This window comes from Peromyscus leucopus, chromosome 6 (genome assembly GCF_004664715.2).
Source record: "Peromyscus leucopus breed LL Stock chromosome 6, UCI_PerLeu_2.1, whole genome shotgun sequence".
NCBI lineage: Eukaryota > Metazoa > Chordata > Mammalia > Rodentia > Cricetidae > Peromyscus > Peromyscus leucopus.
In genome coordinates, this window is record NC_051068.1 from 92,564,799 (window position 1) to 92,583,918 (window position 19,120).

At 36.3% G+C, this 19,120-nt stretch overlaps 1 protein-coding gene across 2 annotated transcripts in view; it reads left to right on the plus strand.

Annotated features, from left to right (window-relative positions):
- Positions 1–19,120, plus strand: part of Dpyd (dihydropyrimidine dehydrogenase) — an 847,112-nt gene that overhangs the window by 320,368 nt on the left and 507,624 nt on the right. For both annotated transcript variants that reach the window (XM_028880091.2, XM_028880092.2), the window contains 2 exons: positions 15,878–15,985; positions 17,867–18,036. In XM_028880091.2, the coding sequence (XP_028735924.1) occupies positions 15,878–15,985; positions 17,867–18,036 (278 nt within the window). The remainder of the gene's footprint in view (positions 1–15,877; positions 15,986–17,866; positions 18,037–19,120) is intronic.

Here is a 19,120-nt window from a genome sequence, read left to right on the forward strand (position 1 = left end):
GTTTTCTTATATTCAACCTGAAAAAAAAGAAATAAAATTATCTCCCAAGTATTATAAACATTTCCATAAACTATAGATTAAAAGGTATTTCTTTGAAACAGATGATTTTTATGCTTTATAGTGTTCATTGTTGTGCACTACATGATCCTTATTGTGTGTGTGTGCGTGCGTGTGTGTGTGTGTGTGTGTGTGTGTGTGTGTGTGTGTGTCTGTTCTGTAGTCTAGAAAGTTTAAATTAGTACCTCCCATTGCTAAGTTCCTAGGGTATTATTCTCTGCTACAACATTTATCAGTTTTGTATTTTGTGTCCTCCTCCATCACCATCACCATGCTTAAAGTTGAAGATGGCTCTCTTCGGCTCTGACTTTGTTGTAGAATATTATTTTAAGATGTGCTACATTTGCTTATGGTATGGACTAATTTTTTAATGATGCAAAGATGTGTTGCATTCTTTTATGTTGGATTTGTTTAACTATGTGAAGCTGTGTTACTTTGCCTGTCTAAAACACCTGATTGATCTAATAAGGAGCATAAAAGCAGGGAAGGAGAAAGAATAGGCAGGGCTGGCAGGCAAAGAGAATAAATAGGAGTAGAAATCTGGGGAGAAAAGATCAAGAAGCAAAATGAGGAGAAAGAAAGGAGGACTCCAGGGGCCAGCCACCCAGCTACATAGCAAGCCATGGAGTAAAAAGTAAAGAAAGAAATACAGAAATAGAGAAAGGTAAAAGCCCAAAGGCAAAAGGTAGACAGGATAATTTAACAAACCAAGAAACAAGCCAAGCTAGGGCTGGGCATTCCTAAGTAATACAAAGTCTCCGTGTGTATTTATTTGGGAGCTAGGTGGCTGGCCCTCAAAGAACAAAGAGTGAAAACAAGCAACTACGTTTGACCATGTTTTGTTCCTTTTACACTTTCCTCCGTTAGTTTGACTGACATTCCTGGCTTCTAGAATCATCTCTTTGTTGATAATTTCTCAATTTGTTTGGCTGACTACGTTTTGCTCAAGAACTGCATACTTGTATGGTTACTTAGTTACCTACCTAGAGGACAAATCTCTTAGATATCTCATTTCACATTAAAGATATCAAAACAGCATAATTTCCCTTGAACCTTCCCACTTTCCACTTTCTCTGAGCCACAGTCGGTTGTGTTACTATGGAAATGCTCACTGAAGCAGGAACTAAGACTGCTTTGACATTGGAACTTTCCTCCATATAACTACAAGGTACTGAATCCTATGAAATTGCCCGAAACCATCCTAAGGATAGAAATGTTTTTAGTCCTCTGTGTCTTGGTTTGAGTTCATCCCTCAATCCCATTAACAACCTCTATCAAAAGGAGAGTAAAAGCATACCTCTAGTGAATGAGGAGGGCACAGTCTCAAATTTCATACATAAAAGGTCTATGAAGCACTGTAACTGAAAGTGAAATTTGCATTTCTGTCCTTGAAACCTGATACTTTCATATATGTCTTCATATAAATACATAACCCACATTACATTAGCTCGAGTGACATTTTTGCTCCAGATTGGCCATGCTTCTCCTGAGCCTTTGCTATGGAAGCTGAAAGTCCTGCAGGTTGAGGAGCATAAGGGATGTTTTTCTTTTCCATCAGGATTTTTGTAGTATGCCTTTACATGTTCCCCTTCCCTCTGTTCCTAGCCTGAAAATCACCCCTACACAGGACACCACTTCTCCTCCTGAGTAGACCAAACTCATTATCTTGTTTGATGAAACATCTCTTTGATGTAAATCCTAACTACCTGGTGTCACTTGACTGCCCTTTCATGGTGGGAACTACCTACTTTTCATTTCAGTGTTTTTCTACTCCAATTTTTTTTTCCTTATATTGTCCTGAAAGTTCTTTACCCCACCTCAGATTGCACGTATAACCTTTGTTTCACTGAACCTAGTGATTATTGTTGCCCAGCTCCTTCAATTGGACATTGGCCCCGACCTCTGAGAATTCAGTTGAAGTATATTTCCTTTGGTCCTGGTACCCTGAAATTTGTAACTCAGCCTGTCCTTTTTGTGCTCCCCCCTCCTGTCATGTAGCTTGCTCCATTTCAAAATTTTAATTTCATGTCTTTGTCCTGCCACACTGGGATATCTACATGCATCTATTCATCCCCAACAGTTAGCTCTACAGCAAGAAGTGGATGTTCAATAGATATTAATGTCTGAATAAGTAGTTAATAAACTAAACAGCTAAGATTTCTGTTTCTGACATACTATAATCACAACTCTTTTTAAAAGATCACAATTAATATTAAAATCCAATAGTTGAACATAATATATTGTGCTACTTTCTTTTTTATTCTCTTTAATCCAAATATGTATCAGATAGGTAACTTACCACTTTTGTAAATGTGGAATACCATTATTTATGGATATCTCAATTTGGTCAATGTTTGTTGCTGTGGTTCTTGTTTTGGTATTTCATACGAAAATAATAAGATCAAGAGTATAAATATGAAAATTGTAAGTTTTTTAAGTTAAAAATGTACAAAAGTCAGCTCATGTATTATTGTTTTCCATATGTAAGTCACTGTGCTTTACAGCTGTGAGACTGCAATATTGAGATATGTTATATCAATTAATCTCCCTGAAAAGCAGATCTTAGAAAGAAGGAAATTTGGACTTAAATTTTAAAGAGCTGTGATTATGCAACATTAAACAGCTCATATTTGCTGATATAGTGTTATGAATACAGTCATGTCTGATGCTAGAAACCACTGTTTCCTGTTACCCAAGCATGACATACAAGTTCTTGCAGAAAGTGGTGTTCTCTGGTGGTGTGCTGTGATTATCACATGTGAGTAATTCAACACATTTGATGTTCCAAGCCAGGTCTGTGCACTTGGAATAGATGTGGTATGAACATTGCAATAAATGCAGGCTTAGGGCTGAGGAGTGTGACACTTCTACCATATTTGACCTAGAGAATCTGTAAGGAGTGCAATGAGAGGCACCAGGTCTCTGTCTCTCCCTCTGTCTCTCTATCTCTGTCTGTCCCTCAGTCTCTGTCTCTCTCTCACACACATGTACACACACGGTGAAATGCAAGTATTGTGTTTTTTGACAATCTTAGATTCTATGAAAAGACAGGCAAAGTTACAAATCACATGTCTAGACAATCTAACTGTTATACAGACGGAAACATATTTGAGAAGGTCAACCATGTGTTTCTAGGATTTTTGATCAAATACATCCATCAAGAAAAATTTCTGCAGATGAAATTAGTAGTACATGTCTCAATCTAGCACCCAGAGGTAAAAATAAGAGGGGCACCTGTTCAAGGAGAACTTTACCTACATATACAGTGAACTCCAAGCTGACATGGGACTACTTTAGACTTGCCTTTGAAATAAAAGCACATAAAAAAGCAAACAATTGACTCAAAGAGAATTTAGATTATTAATATAATTAATTATATTTTATGAATGTAGATTCTTGACCCATGTGTATGTATATACATTACATAGTGCCTATGGAAGCAAGAGGAGGGTCCACTGGAACTGGAATTACAGATGGTTGTGGGTACTGGGAAGTGAACCAATGATTTCTGTGAGAGTAAAAACACCTCTTAGTCTCTGAGCCATCTATCCAGCCCCATAAATTTTTATTTATGTATTTTGTGTGCATGGACATGCAAGTGTGTGTGTGTGTGTGTGTGTGTGTGTGTGTGTGTGTGTGCACTCCAGTGTAAAACTAGTGGTTGTCAGCTTTCTGCTTCCACCATGTTGGTCCTGTGGGTTAAACTCAGGTTGCCAGGCTTACTTACAGACACATTTACCTGCTAAACCATCTCACTGCCCAAACATAAAAGGGGTTATCCCATGAAACTTTTTAAAACTCCTATCAAATAATTCCATTTTCAAATCTTTCACTCAGCAACATGTGAGTGATACTAAACACATTCCAAATGCATTTAAGTTGGGTAATTTAATGTTTATCTTTATTATATATATATATATATATAGATAGATAGATAGATAGATAGATAGATATATATGTTTCTTCTAAATGTCAGGAAACTAAGTATTTCTTGGAAAGTTTATAAATTACAGTAGTGATGTAGAGTAAGATGAAAGTCATTTACACAGAAAATCATCAGTTAATCTATATGAGGAAAACACACTTGATGAGACCAATCCACTACCTACTGCGCTGAAACAGGGCTGAGGAAAACACATGTACTATAAAATGACCCAGAGTGCTGAATACCCTCACGTGATGAAAGAAATGTAAGCATGCATCACAGATATCTATGCTTGTGAATTACATTTAACACCTGTAAAATGTGTTTCAGCAATAGCCGGCTTTGTCAAGCCTACTTGTCCACAGAAGACTTGAAAGGAGCTAGAGTTGTGTAACTGTTCTCAGTGCAATGAGGAGGAACCTGAGATTGAAAGTGCCATGTCTTGTCTTTGCTGGGATACGGAACAGATTCATGAGAAGAAGGCCCTTCTTCTGAACTGAGCAGTTCCCAATGCTTCGTAAGCACACCCAGGAAAATCACAGAGATACAAGAAACACGTTCTGCAGCCACCAAGCACATTTGGCACCTGACCTGCCACTTGCTTCCTGGGCTGGCTTTGTTTCACTTTGCAGAGCTCTAAAGACAAGAACACACTTAGAAATTCAGAAAAAGTCTTCACTTCCATGTCAATTATAACCATAACTCCAACTCCTGCAGGGTGCCTCACCTCACTTCACCCCGATACTTACTACACCCTAATAATGAATAATTTTGGCTTTGGATGGAAGTATTTAAATGCATTATCTAAATTTATATTATGTTAAGCATTACTACATGAAGGTTTTCCACATACAGAAGGCTTCATTTTCATAATATGATCACAGAACACACTAAAATGGTTACAAATAAAGAGGTTACCAGTGCCTGTATTAAAGGATTTATTTGAATAAAAACAGGAGTATAATTTTTAAAAACTACCTTTAAGAAAGTAACTAATGCAATACAATGAATGTGTGGTGCATTTACTGGTGATTAACACATTAGTGACACTTTGGAGACTCCATTTTTAAAGGGTCCTCTTCCTCTGCAGAATGTGTGTTTATGGTGGCAGCTTTAATGCCGTTGCCTGCTGTGCAGTTCAATAGAGTATGTTTTTAGGTGGTTGGCTGAGGGTTTTTTCGTTATGTATGTCGATGGAGATAAGTGTTTTAATTACTTTTTTAATGTCTGTGCTTTTGTATTTGTTCTCTTCTCTTCCTTTTTATTTCCTGGTGCTGAGATTACTGCCTCATCTCCACAGCAGGTGGCGGTTGCAAATTTCTTTTCTTTGTAAGGCTGGTAGATTTATTTTGCAATATAACTGTTCCTTTTTAGTATTTTATTATTAATGATTTCTTTACTTTGGAATATAGTCTACTTACACAGCCCTAAATAGTAATTTCCTAAGACCATCTAAGAACTCCAATCATGAAGAAAAAAAAATTGCCTGGGGCGTATTGCTGGAGTTTTCCTTACCCTTAGTTGACAATGTGAAGATTAAAATTCAAGGAAATTGTTTATAACAAATGCCAAAGGAGAAAACCAAACAAAGCATAGAAAGGATGGATATGAAGAAGAAGAAAAAGAGAGTAAAGACCTGGGAGACAAAACATATTTCAATACATAATACCAAAAGTCAGAGGAGAATATACAATTTTGTGATAGAAATGTGTTCCATTCATACACGCACTTTAGAAAAGGGATTTTAATTAGACCTTGTGTTATGTTAAAATTAAATTTTAATTATTAAAATAAGTGCTAATTTTAAGAAAATTAGAGCACTACAAAAGTAGAAAGAAAGGGGGGGAATAAAGGTCTTCCTATCTTTTCCTGAGAGTTCGTTGTATCCAGTCCTACAGATAAAACATAAGTAAGATGAAATCAGAATAAAAGCGTTAAAAACTTATTTGTCAATAGTGACTCATATTCAATTTTTATGTATGCATATATACTTGTTAATATACTAGTTAGATATTTTTCTAGTTTTTTCATTTTTTTACTTTCTTTTTTATTTACTTTCATATTATTATTATTATTATTATTATTATTATTATTATTAAGACATTTTCTCTAACCTGGACATAGCAATGTTATATGTACTGACTACAGTGGCATGAGTTAATTTGTTCATATTTTCTACATATGTTATGAGGGCTTATTAAAATATACTTGTCCATCATGTAATTATCAATTTTTGTTATTGCCTACTCTTATCTGATTCTTTTCATATTTTTTCTGTTTCATAAATTGAAGGTAATATCTTTTAATCATCTTCAAATTTTTGAAAGTAAGAAAAGCTCAGTACACAACACAGCTCTGGCTTTGCTATATGATATTGTACATGAAACACCTGTGTATTGTGGGAAATTATGGTTTGAAGTGCTAGTTCCATTTATAACATTTTTATAAAAATCTTATCCTGTTATATTTTAGACAGTTGTGTGGCACACACAAGTAATGTGTGTGTGTGTGTGTGTGTGTGTGTTCTCATTGAGAGAGCCCAGATGGCAGTTCCAGGAAGCAGATGTTTAATGGGGATTTGAAAAATCAATGAAATGAATATTATTGTGATCCATGGTGATCTAATTTCATAGGTGTTATATTGAATTGCTCCATTCTTTCTGTATTCAGCCCTAACACTCAGGACTAACCGTATTTACAGTGGGGTGTCAGGGAGAAGGCAGGGGCTTTTATTGAGAAAAGAATCACAATAGGGTACCATTGATCTGTTCTCTTTCTAATCAATATATGGATCCCAGAATGATGACCCATATGGCACTATTGTCTCTCAGAAGCAAAATATAAATCCTTTGATTTATATAAGTCATCTTTAAGTGACAGATGAAAAACTTCATAATTGTTCATGGCATTGCAGAATTCACAGGGCCTTGAAAGGCTTGTTTGATTGACTTCCATGTTGTAATCCCAATAGCAGTGGTGTCATATAGGGAATGTTTATCTTTTTTTAATACACACACACTCTTTCTCACACACACACACATGCACGCACATGTATGCACGTGCACACCTCCCCCACCCCCAGCAGCTCATATTGTCTTCTCTGAGAAGACAGTGTGATCCTAGAAGAAATTAGAAGACCTAAGAGATCACTGGGAGACAGAAGCTGAATAACGTGTACTGAGATAGTTGCATAGAAGAATTATTTTTTTTCTTGTATTGCACAGTAGAATACCCAGAGCCTACAACATTCTGCTATCTATTTCAAAGGAATAAAACAAGTAAGCTTAGATGTTCTCAACATTTGCATATAAATTTGAGGAAATGGAATTGCTTATTATCTTTCTTTGATTATATATACATATACATATATTACCCTCTAAATGAATAAATACAAATATGACATATCAAAGAGGTAAAATTGAAGATCTGAAATAAAAGAACATTTTGAAATGTGGAAAAAAAATCTGCCCTTAACTACATTTTGCTGTTCTCTCATCTTGCCAGGTTGAGGATGGTGATATATCTGTAATGTTCTGTTTACTAAATCTTGTTTCTGAAAAAGCACTTGTGTGACATAACAACATCCAGTGTAAACGTTCAGAACATCAGTACCCAGAGCATCATCCATTTCTGTAAGCTGCAGGCTTGTACTGGGACTAGTTCTCAAGTTCACTGTTGTATTTTCTTCAGTAAGGTTTGTGAAACACTCTACAATCATGTTTATCTGGTGACTGTCTTTCTCACTATGATCGGCTGTCGCCCCAGCAGAAACCTTTAAGTATACACATGTCACAAAAATTTTGCTCAGATTAACACCAAATAAGTGATCCAGTGAGGTACCACCATCAAACATCATACAATCTCTATGATTCTTAAGCATAGTCCCCTGTATCTATAAAGATCAAGGTACATAATTGATTCTTCCTCTATTACTTACTAGATGATAATATGTTACGGGATATTTAGTATCTTTTTCATTTTAACTGAAGTGCAAAACTTGATATAAGCTCAAGGAGTGTGATTCCTATGTGTGCTGCTGTTATTTATTCTGTAGTTTTTCCAAAGGGAGGTGCTTTGGAAACAAAACAGGGATACATTTTGTTTTGAAAGAATATCAAATATTGAAACATAACCAGCAGATGCCCAAGGGAGGAACACTTAAGAAGGAGAATACTTGAGGACAGAAGTTTGCTAGGAAAAAAATCACAAAATACAAAGACAGTCAAGAGAAGCAGACAGCTTTTTCTCAAGCAGGAGATTGGAAGCTGGTCATAGACCTGTTCTGTGCAGCACACATATACCATAGTTTGACAGGGAAACTGAATATACGCATATGGAATGCTTCCTTGGAATACCACTAATCAATCTGCATAAATTATAACAAGTTCTAATTATAAATTTACACACATGGAAAAGACATCCCTTACAAATGCTAGAGAGATGGCTTAGTCAATAAATTGCTTGTTGGGCACTTGAGAGCATCCATCTTCACAACCCAACACCTTTGTAAAGAGCCAACCAAGGGGGCTGTGCACTGGTAAATCTCAGCAAGAGACAAGATGATCTCTGGGGATTGTTGGCTAGCCAGTGTAGGCAAATTGGCAAGCTCAAGTTTAACTCACAGATCTTGTATCAAATAATTAGGATACAAAAGGGGATGACATCTGACATCAACTTCTGTCTTTCTCATACATGAGCACCTGTACACACATGCATACACATAGACATGCAGATTCACATACACACAGAGAGATGGAGAGACACAGGGACACAGAAACTTGTTCTGTGACCTTCAGCATAGCTATTTAGATCATATGACTCACTTTCCCTATATCTAAAATGTGGAAAAGAATAACATGTTGCCATAGAGTTTAGATATTTTTTAATGAATTGATTGTACAAATTCCCTACCTCTCAGGAAGTTATTACAGTGTTTGTAATCAACAAATGTTAAATAAAAGTTCTGTATAAGCAGAATTTACTTTCTCATTGGGAGCAGCTGAAAATATACTTCATAGGGAGGTATTGGTTAGTGTAATATATAAAGCAACAACCAAACCCTTGCCATCCACCCTAAAGAGCACATATTTACCCTTGAGTCCTTGCAAGATACAACCATTAGCAAACAGCATAGAATTGTTTTGTTTGTAGAATCGTTGTCCAGCTCTCTTTATTCATAAACTCTCTTCTTCCTACTGAAAGGTGAATTAAAAAGTCATTTCTGTGTCATTTTGAAATCATCCTCATGTAGATACATACCTTATTTATTAATATGTCACTGACTCCCAGGGAAGTCTTCCTGTGATAGATGGGATTTGCAACTTTCATTATCTTTCATATTTCACTTAAGGTTGCCTCATTTTTCTTTCCTTGTAGAACTTTACTTAAATTTGCTAAGATTTAACTTTACTGTGATTTAAACTTCATTTTTTTCCTTACCAGGCGACATGAAGTTTGAGAGAATTTATAAACTATGGAATAAATAAGCCTATCTTACAGCAAAGGCTCATTGAACATTCATTATGTACCAGGTCTCGATGACATACTAACACATGCCAGCATAGTTGATCTCTAAATCTTGCATTCATGAGAATAGTGCAATTCTTACCTGCTTAATGGAAATCACAGAGAGTAATGGTTATCACAGAGAGTAAGAGGCTTGAAATCAGAGATCACTGGGAAAACAGAACCAGTGTGTGTGTGTGTGTGTGTGTGTGTGTGTGTGTGTGTGTGTGACAGAGAGACAGAGAGGAGAGAGAGAGAGAGAGAGAGAGAGAGAGAGAGAGAGAGAGAGAGAGAGAGAGAGAGAATATGTTAGAATGTTAGACAGTCTGATTATTTATCTTAGGAAACAGTGTAATTTTGAGAAATGAAAGCTCAGAGATCTGTAAGAAGCCAAAAGATATCTTACACAAGAAGATGGAATTGAGATACACACACATACACACACACACACACACACACACACACACACACAGAGAGAGACAGAGACAGAGACACAGAGAGACACACAGAGAGAGATAAACAAAGAGAGACAGAGATGGGGGGGGTCATGTAAACCAGGCTAGCTATGGACTTGTTATTAACATGTAGTCCAGACTGACCCTGAACTCACTATGTACACCAATAAGATAGCTTTAGTTACCGCCCTCTCCTTCCTGTTTTGTGCAGTGCTGAGACTATAACCAGGGCTTTGTGCATGCTAGGAAAGCATTCTAGTAAGGAAGCTAGATGTTGCAGTACTGTAATAGGATTTTTCTTTTTATCTCTTTTGGAGAAGCTGTGGTTTTGTTCTTAGGGACTTTGACTGATAGATTTAGACCTGCCCACACTGCTAAGGCAGTCCTGACTTAAAGTTATACAATGACAGTTTTTTTTTAATTTTATTATTATTATTATTATTATTATTATTATTTATTTTACAATACTATTCAGTTCCACATAATAGCCACAGATTCCCTTGCTCTCTCCCCCCCCTTCCCTTCCCCACAGCACACCCCCCACTCCCACCTCCTCCAGATCAAGGTCTCCCCCAAGGACTGGGATCGACCCGACAGACTCAGCCCAGGCAGGTCCAGTCCCCTCCTCCCAGATTGACAGTTTTAAACAGTGCTTTAGACAGGCATCCGCAGTAACACACAGGTAACTATTTTAGTGAACAGCTGGCTCTATAGCCCAGCCAAGTTGACACATAAAACACATGATCACAGGATCTTGCACAAGATCACAAAGCTGTTAAGTGGATGAGGAGGGATTTATTCCAAAATCTGTCTGTGACCACAACCTGCTCCTGATCATACCATAGCATTAAACGTATGGACCTACCAAAGTGTCCATGACAAATGTGTTTAAGTCACCATATTGAGACATAAGTTACCTGCATTACAGACAAGGCCTTCACGAGTCTTGGGACTCTGTATGTGACCTGAGATATGTAGGATGCAGGATAATTTAATCATACTGAGTCTGTCTAGTTACTGGCTTGTTTTTCATCTTCTTAAGCCAACATTCATAGCTCAGAACATCTTGCCAATTCCCTTTGAAACATTTATAGGGAAACTCCGACCCAGTAAATTTTAAATCCATCATAGTGCCAAATGTAGATTTAAATGAGAGAATAAGAAACCCAATTCTCTTTGCCTATAACTTGATCCAAGTGAACAATGAAAGAATGAGTGGATAAAAATCATTATTGTATCCAATACCAACTGGTCAGTCCTGAGATAATACATATACAAGCAACTTTACATAGACTGAACAGTTTGTGTTTATGTATTTAAGACTAACATACATTAATAATTATATATGTTTTATTATTGTTGTGATATATAAGTACATATATATAATTGTGTACATATATGCTGTATGTGTATATGTATATATATGTCTACATATACATAGTGTACTTATATATCACAACAATTTAAAAAATGAAATCATGAATTTGAGAGAGAAGAAAGAACCACATGCAAAGAGGTGGATGGAGAAAAGGAAAGGTGGTAAATAACATAATTATGGTATGATTTCATAAAAATAAGTGTTTTAAAAACATTCATGTGTTTTTCTCTTGAAAAATTTCTTGCAGAAGAGAAAAGAGTTATTTAGTGAGGGCAGTGGTAGTTTCCAGAGAATGTCTTACACTTCTTCAGATAATAGTGATAATTATGAATGTACAGCTTCCTTTCTCTGTTGCTAGAGTTTTCCGCCTTGCCCACAGTCAGGACAAATCTTTGTCACCCGCCAGTCCCACAGCCGCTCAGACCCAACCAAGTAAACACAGAGACTTATATTGCTTACAAACTGTATGGCCGTCACAGGCTTCTTGCTAACTGTGCTTATAGCTTAAATTAGTCCATTTCCATAAATCTATACCTTGCCACGTGGCTGGTGGCTTACCGGCATCTTCACATGCTGCTGGTCATGGCGGCATCTGGCAGTCAGTCCTTCTGCCTTCCTGTCCTTTTATTTCTCCTCTCTGTTAGTCCCGCCTATCCTTCCTGCCTAGCCACAGCCGATCAGGTTTTATTTATTGATCAATCAGAACAACTTGACATACAGACCATCCCCCAGCACAGCCAAGTGCAGACCATCTCAGACACCTGCACTCAGGCCCATGGTCCTAATCATCCTCTATGCGGACCTGCTGTGTAACGCCACAAAGAACCCAAGAAGGGCTCCCACAGGAAATACAGAACATCCCACAGCACTTCCCCTTTTCTTTTTTTAAAAAGGAAGGTTTTAACTTTTACACATCTTTAAAGCCAGCTTGGTATATTTGGGAATTTGGGCATAGCTTCTCTTACTACTTCCTGCTGGAGGGGGGCGCAGTATCTTATGGGGATACAAAGAAAATTTTAGGTTCATGGAGTAGTCCGTGAGACTGTATCATCTGAGCCAGTTGCCTTGAAACGATTCTGGATGTTGGATCATCTGGGCCATGGTGTCATTGGAGACCTTTCAGGGGTTCTTGGCTGGTCAAACCTGATGTATCTTAATCTGGAACAAATCCATAGCCTCTGGCTTTCTGTAGAGACAAAAACAGAGCCTCTTTTCCAAAGCAACATATCCTTACATCTAAATTTTGAAGTCAAGGTACCTTTAAAATATACATTTTGGCATAACTCAACAGCTTTTGCAATCAAATGTTTTTCTTCAGCTACAAATATCAAAGAGAACATAATCCAGATTCTCTGTGTGATAGCCATCTTTATGTGGCTTATTTTTTATATTACTTTTACTTTCTCTTTAAAGACTTTATTTTTTTTAAACTTTCTATTTCTTTATGTAACTGTCTATGTTCCTTTTCCTCTCTCTTCCAAGCCTATGTACATTTTTACACACATTGTAAAGCATTTAAAGTCTTGTTCCATCTGAATCTGTCTTATTGTGAATCTGTTGCTTTAAACTGCACCATTTCTAAGACTAAAAAGGTGCCATGGCTGCTTGCTCCGCCCACCTCAGCTTCTCAACATGCCTGTGGTGCCTTTACTGCCAGCTCTGGGAGCTATCGTGAGTCTATGCTTTTATCCAAGCAGCGTGTAGCCCAGAAACCTTTTTTGTTTTGTACTAGCAAAGGCTAAATCCACCACGCAGCTTAATGTTCTATTTGCAGAGGGCTCATTCCCGCCATACTGCAGGTCAAGCTCACACGCCAGGAACCTGCCAGTAACTCAAACCGGCAGCTGCTGCTCATTTGAGAGAGACAATTAAGAAGCTGTTTTTAGTTCCGTTTTAGAATCTTTTTTCTCAGGTTTTAGGTACAAACTCTTGCCCCACGTTGGGCGCCATTTCTCTCTTAACAAATTTTCAAAATATTATCTTAAAAGCCAGTAAAAGAAGAGTTTCTGCCCCTGTTATAGGATAATATCAGTAGATATCCACCCCAAAATGATTGGAGAGATAACATTTGGCAAAAATGTAGAGAAAAACTGACTTTGGGGTAACCAATCTCAATTAATCCAATACCGAAAAATAAGGGTCAAGAAAAATCACAGAAATGGGAGTGCAAAGATTGTATTTAGAGCCAGAGGACCAAGACACATGGTACTAGATAGTGTTCTCTTGCCATGATAGGGAAATAAACCAAAGAATCTCAACAGCAGTATTGGTTAAGACTTGAATAATGAGAATACCACTTGATGTATCATTATGGTTGAGGGAACATCCACAAGGTCTCATCCCTAAATGAAGAACTACAGGTGGTCAATGGCTACTAATAGAGGAAGAATTAGGTCTCGCCAAGAATGAGTTCCTTCATAGGTTGTCCCAAGTGGTCAGCCCTGGGCATATGGGCAACAACGATGGACTTAGTACATTGTACATATACAGACATGTACCATAACTAATCGCATACACACACACACACACACACACACACACACACACACACACACACACTGTGTGTGTGTGTGTGTGAAATAAAAAATAATTAAGGAAGAAGAGGTAATGAATTTGCAAGGAGGTGCATTGTACAGATAACATGCCATCTCTCTTGTGTGGTGTGGTTTTCAGTTTTTACATATATAGTTGATGAGTACATGCTACAGAAGATTTAGTACAGAAATCTATAGTAAGATTTACTACAGAAAATAAACAGTAAGAAAATAGAATATCCAGAATCATCAAAAATAATGCATATCCAAATTGTTCATTTTATTTATTAATTTTTTTCTAGACTCTGATACAAATGCATTATAAAGGCAAATTCTGTTCTCTTCCTTTGGAAATACAACTCATTTATTCATACCATTACCATTAGTGTTTGCTCATCCTTTAAAAGTGTTTTTCATTGGTCACTTTTTACATTTAAGATATATTTGCATGTCTTTGTATCTCTTTTGAAACTATTGAAAATCATTTTCTAAAAATTGAATGGCAATGTGTTTCTACTAAAAGTATGAGAAGAGCTATATTTCTACCCCTACTATATATTCTAATTTTCTTGAATCTTTTAATTTAAAATAAGGACATCATAAGCTTATATTTCCTTAGCCAGGTATGGAATTAATATTTTTATTACTTATAAACTATTAACATAATACATTCTTCCTCCAACTCTTCAGTCTTTGGGTATCTACTAGAGAATAGTTTTACATATTTATACATATATTGTAAATTTTGTGATATTATTTTTGATATTAAGAAATACCTTTGAATAACATTTTATTTCTTAAAAGTTTTCTGCTTAACCACTAATCTGTTATTATTAATATTACTGTGCTTCTTTGTGCATGTGTGTGCAGGACAAATATTTAGAGGTCATAAGACAACTTTGTGGGGCCTGTTGTCTCTTTTACCTCTATGTGGGTTACATGGTTCCTGCAATTGAACTCAGGTCTGGATGTTTGTAGTATGACAGCTATCTTTACCTGCTGAGCCATCTCATTAGCTTTCGTCACCCATTTTTTAATTCACTTATATTTTGAAATATATGAGAAGCTGATTTTTGTTGTAAAATGCATTTATTCTTGGGGATTATTGACGTTCATTTTTCCTTAGAATAATCTTTCTTGTCCATTAATTAAATAAAATATGTACCCATGTGTTTTTTTAATTTTATTTTTGCTAAAGATTTTTAACACTCAGCACTCTACATCCTTTTAAATGTTTTTTTTTATTTAAAGCATAAAGAAGAGTATAATTTCTTCACTAATACTGTATCAGTGTGTGCTGTGCTTTTGTGTATCATTACACAATATATTTCTCTCTGTGTATGCCTTGTGCATACACACACACACACACATATATGCATATAAATATAAAGTAGTACAAATGTTCTGATTTATAGTTAATTTCATATTAAAGGCATACAGGTCTGTTAGAACATTATCTCAGTTAGGGTTTCTATTGCTGTGGTGGAGCACCATAACCTAAAGCAAGTTGGAGAGGAAAGGGTCTATTTGGCTTGTATTTCCACAGAGTAGCCTATCATCAAAGGGAACCAGGACAGGAACTCAAACAGGCAGAGACCTGGAAGCAGGAGCTGCTGCAGACACCTTGCAGAGGTGTTTCTTGATGGCTTGCTCCCCCTGGGTTGCTCAGCCTCTTATCTTACAGAACCCACCAGCCCAGGGATGGCACCACCCACAATGGGCTGGGCCCTCCTCCATCAATCACTAATAAGGAAAATGCCATATATGCTTGCCTACATCCTGATCCTTCACAGGCGTTTTCTAAACTGAGGCTTGCTTCCAACTGATGACTCTTCCTTGGGTCAAGTTGACATAAAACCAGCCAGTATAATTGTGTTATGTACATTTCTGATTTTTGTATGTTTGTAGTTTTTTTTTTTCCACCAAGAGACACATTATTTTGAAGATTGTCAATATTTTCATAATTTTAATCTCCATTTAGGAAAGTGATTGCTAATGATATTTTTTGAATTTTATTAAATAGGCTTGCCAGAACCCAAAAAGGACCATATTTTCCAAGGCTTGACACAGGACCAGGGATTTTACACATCCAAAGACTTTTTGCCACTTGTTGCCAAAGGCAGTAAAACAGGTAAAACCTATTGTATTCTGTCTCAATGTTGTCTGTGTTTCCCCAAGCATTATAAATTTATATTAAATTCAAACAGTAGGATATTGTTCATATCTTATCTGGATCTTTGAATAGACATCACCAAGGTAAAAACATTAAAAAGCCAATACTACAGTTTGCAAGAATCATCAAATCACCTATTCTTCCAAGAAAGCATCACGATAAGGTATTTTTTTTATTGTATTACATGGAAGTCTAAAGTGCATCATGAAAAATTAATTCAAAATAAAAAGCCTTCAGCAAACATTGGAAGAGATTTTAGCAATAAGGGCGGGCGAGATTTCTTGTTTGGGAGCTATTTTAAAGTAGAATGAGTCTTCCCATGTCTGGCATGATGTGTGTCTGCAGAGGCAGGAAGATCAAGGACTCTACTGGAGCAGTAATTCTAAGCAGTTAAAGCAGGACAGTTTGATAGACACCCTATTATTTCATGTACCCCAAGAAGAACAACCTGAAGGGAAGACTATGCCAAATTAGTGCCCTTGTCTTGGTGATTAAAAAAAAAAAAAGCTGTAGCACTTTTTTAAAAACTAGATGAGCTAAATCTTCTAAACATTTATTTTGAAGAAGACTGAGCCATAGCTGTTCCTACATCTAATTATTTGTGAAGATGATAAACAAGCAAACACACAAAAACCCCATAAAAGTTATGTGTCTTTTTTCCTTGCAAAATTTAACAGACAAGAAACTTCCTGTATTAAATTACTTGAAAGGTAATGACAGCGAAGGACAATGTCCATATTCCCTCCCAGCCCTGCATCCTGGAAGGTTGTGTTTTTTCCCACAGGAAGATCATAGTGCAGCAAGCTTGTCTTTCAGTGTCACAGAAGGCCAATTGTCTAATCCCAAACAAAATAATTATATTTGAGAAATTATAGGTCTAGTCATCATCTGTGGTGGAATATCAAAAATTATAATAATTTATCTTATCAGCAGTTTATAATACAGCACTGATAATAGAGTACTGTCTAATACAGAACACAAACGGATTCTCTTTTCCTTAAAGGATCTTCTTAAGAATACCAAATCTTCTTATAGCTACTCTCAAAATGGACACCTCAGAAGTCATATTTCTTGAGCTAGTGGGACCACTCAGCAAGTAGAGGCACTTATGTGTAGGCCTGACCAATTAATTCCATCCATGGATCCTACAACATGTGGCAGGAAAGAAACTACATCCAAAGATGTCTTCTGACCTCCCCATGCATACTGTGACATGTGAATGCCTGCATATACACAAGCACAAAATTAATTAAGTAAATAAAACAGTTTTAAGAGAAAACCCATTTTTTTTTATTTTCCAATTTTACAGAAACATCCAGAGAAATTCAATAAAGGGAGAAATCTATATTAGAGTCCTTCAACATGTTAATTTTAGAAGTTTACTAAATATAAAATATATAGTAGAGCTATGTGAGAAATTATGTAAAGCATTCTAACAAAATGCTATAGATTGTGGGCTGAGATTATAAGGATTGCTTTGTTTTACTAATATACAGAAATTTAATTATGCAAATGTAAAAATATGTATCATGACTTTGATAGAGTTTTAATTGATTCATTCTGTTACCTATGACTTAAGTACTTTAAAAGTGTTGCAGCAGTCCTTCTAAAAGGAGAAAAGGAAGCTAAGAGTACTGAGTATGAAATTACATGTATGAGCATATTTTAAAAATGGGAATAAAACTGTCTTTCAACGAAGCAGAATAATTTGATAGTGACACTCCACCCTGGAAAACCGCAAGATGCAATTTTACAGTGCTTTGAGTACAAGTATCTTTTGAGCTGTCATGCAGAAATGGTTTCTCTACTTGAAAATGGGGTTTTCCTTTCATCGTTCAGGAATGTGCGCCTGTCACTCTCCATTGCCATCCATACGGGGAGCCGTGATTGTACTGGGAGCCGGAGATACTGCCTTTGACTGTGCGACGTCCGCTCTGCGCTGTGGAGCCCGTCGCGTGTTCATCGTCTTCAGAAAGGGCTTTGTTAATATTCGAGCTGTTCCAGAGGAGGTAATGTAGAACCATCAGAGGAGATAGGAGTGAATTGCTGCAGATTTTAGGCAATGACACTGTTGGTATGCAGTCCTAATTTAAATCATTAGAGTGTCCTTAAAATGGACAGATGAAAAATAATTAAATTATGTGCTATATGCAATTCTTTTCATTTTGACAGTCTACCTAAAAGGAACTTTTAAGTATTAATTTGAATAAAATGATACACACATTTGGGTCAAAACCACTGGTCTATCTTTTTGTCAGTATTTTAGTATGTTTGAAGAGTATTCTAATTAGTAACAGTCAAATCTGCTAAGACTCCCATAACCTCAAACAATCTGAATTTTATAGAATGTGTGGATGCTATATGAATGTTATAATTGTAGACAGTTAAGAAGTTAAGATCCCCAAAGTCCAACTACTAACGAGGATACACACACACACACACACACACACATATGTATATACATGCCCTGTTCACATTTAGCATCAACTGATTCTGCTAGAAAGAAAATTAAATGAAGTTGCAGCACAGTTTTTTTTTTTTTTTTTTTAAGAACCTTCATTTGAACACTGTTCAGATTTGGTATTTTAGTTAACTTACTAAAGATGACAGATTTAACATCATTTCATTCTGACTAGTCTTCTATAAAGCATCAGCTGGCTCTGTTCACCATTATCTCTCCAATTGTAATGCTATCAGAGAAAGATAATATTTTATAAGGGATAATAGTAGTGAGGGTATAGATGTAGTATATTTATGGAAAGATAAATGACCCATTTTATTCAAATCAGTATTTTAAATTTGATTTGCTTGAGAATGCCTGCACATGCTTGGAGCCTCTCTATCTGGCAAGAATTATAACTGCAGTTGGTGGGTAATTTGTCACATGTAGATTAACCACAGTACAAATTTACCTCAGTAAACGATCAGTCACCACTAGTTCATAGCTGGGTTTCAAATGTCAGTTTTACTCTGTGGGTTTTACTCCATCATATACCCTTTTAATATACTTTTCCCTCCCAAATCCAAGGTCATCTTATACTCATAAGAATCTTTTCTGTCATACACATTTAGACATTAATTAGTTCACTCACA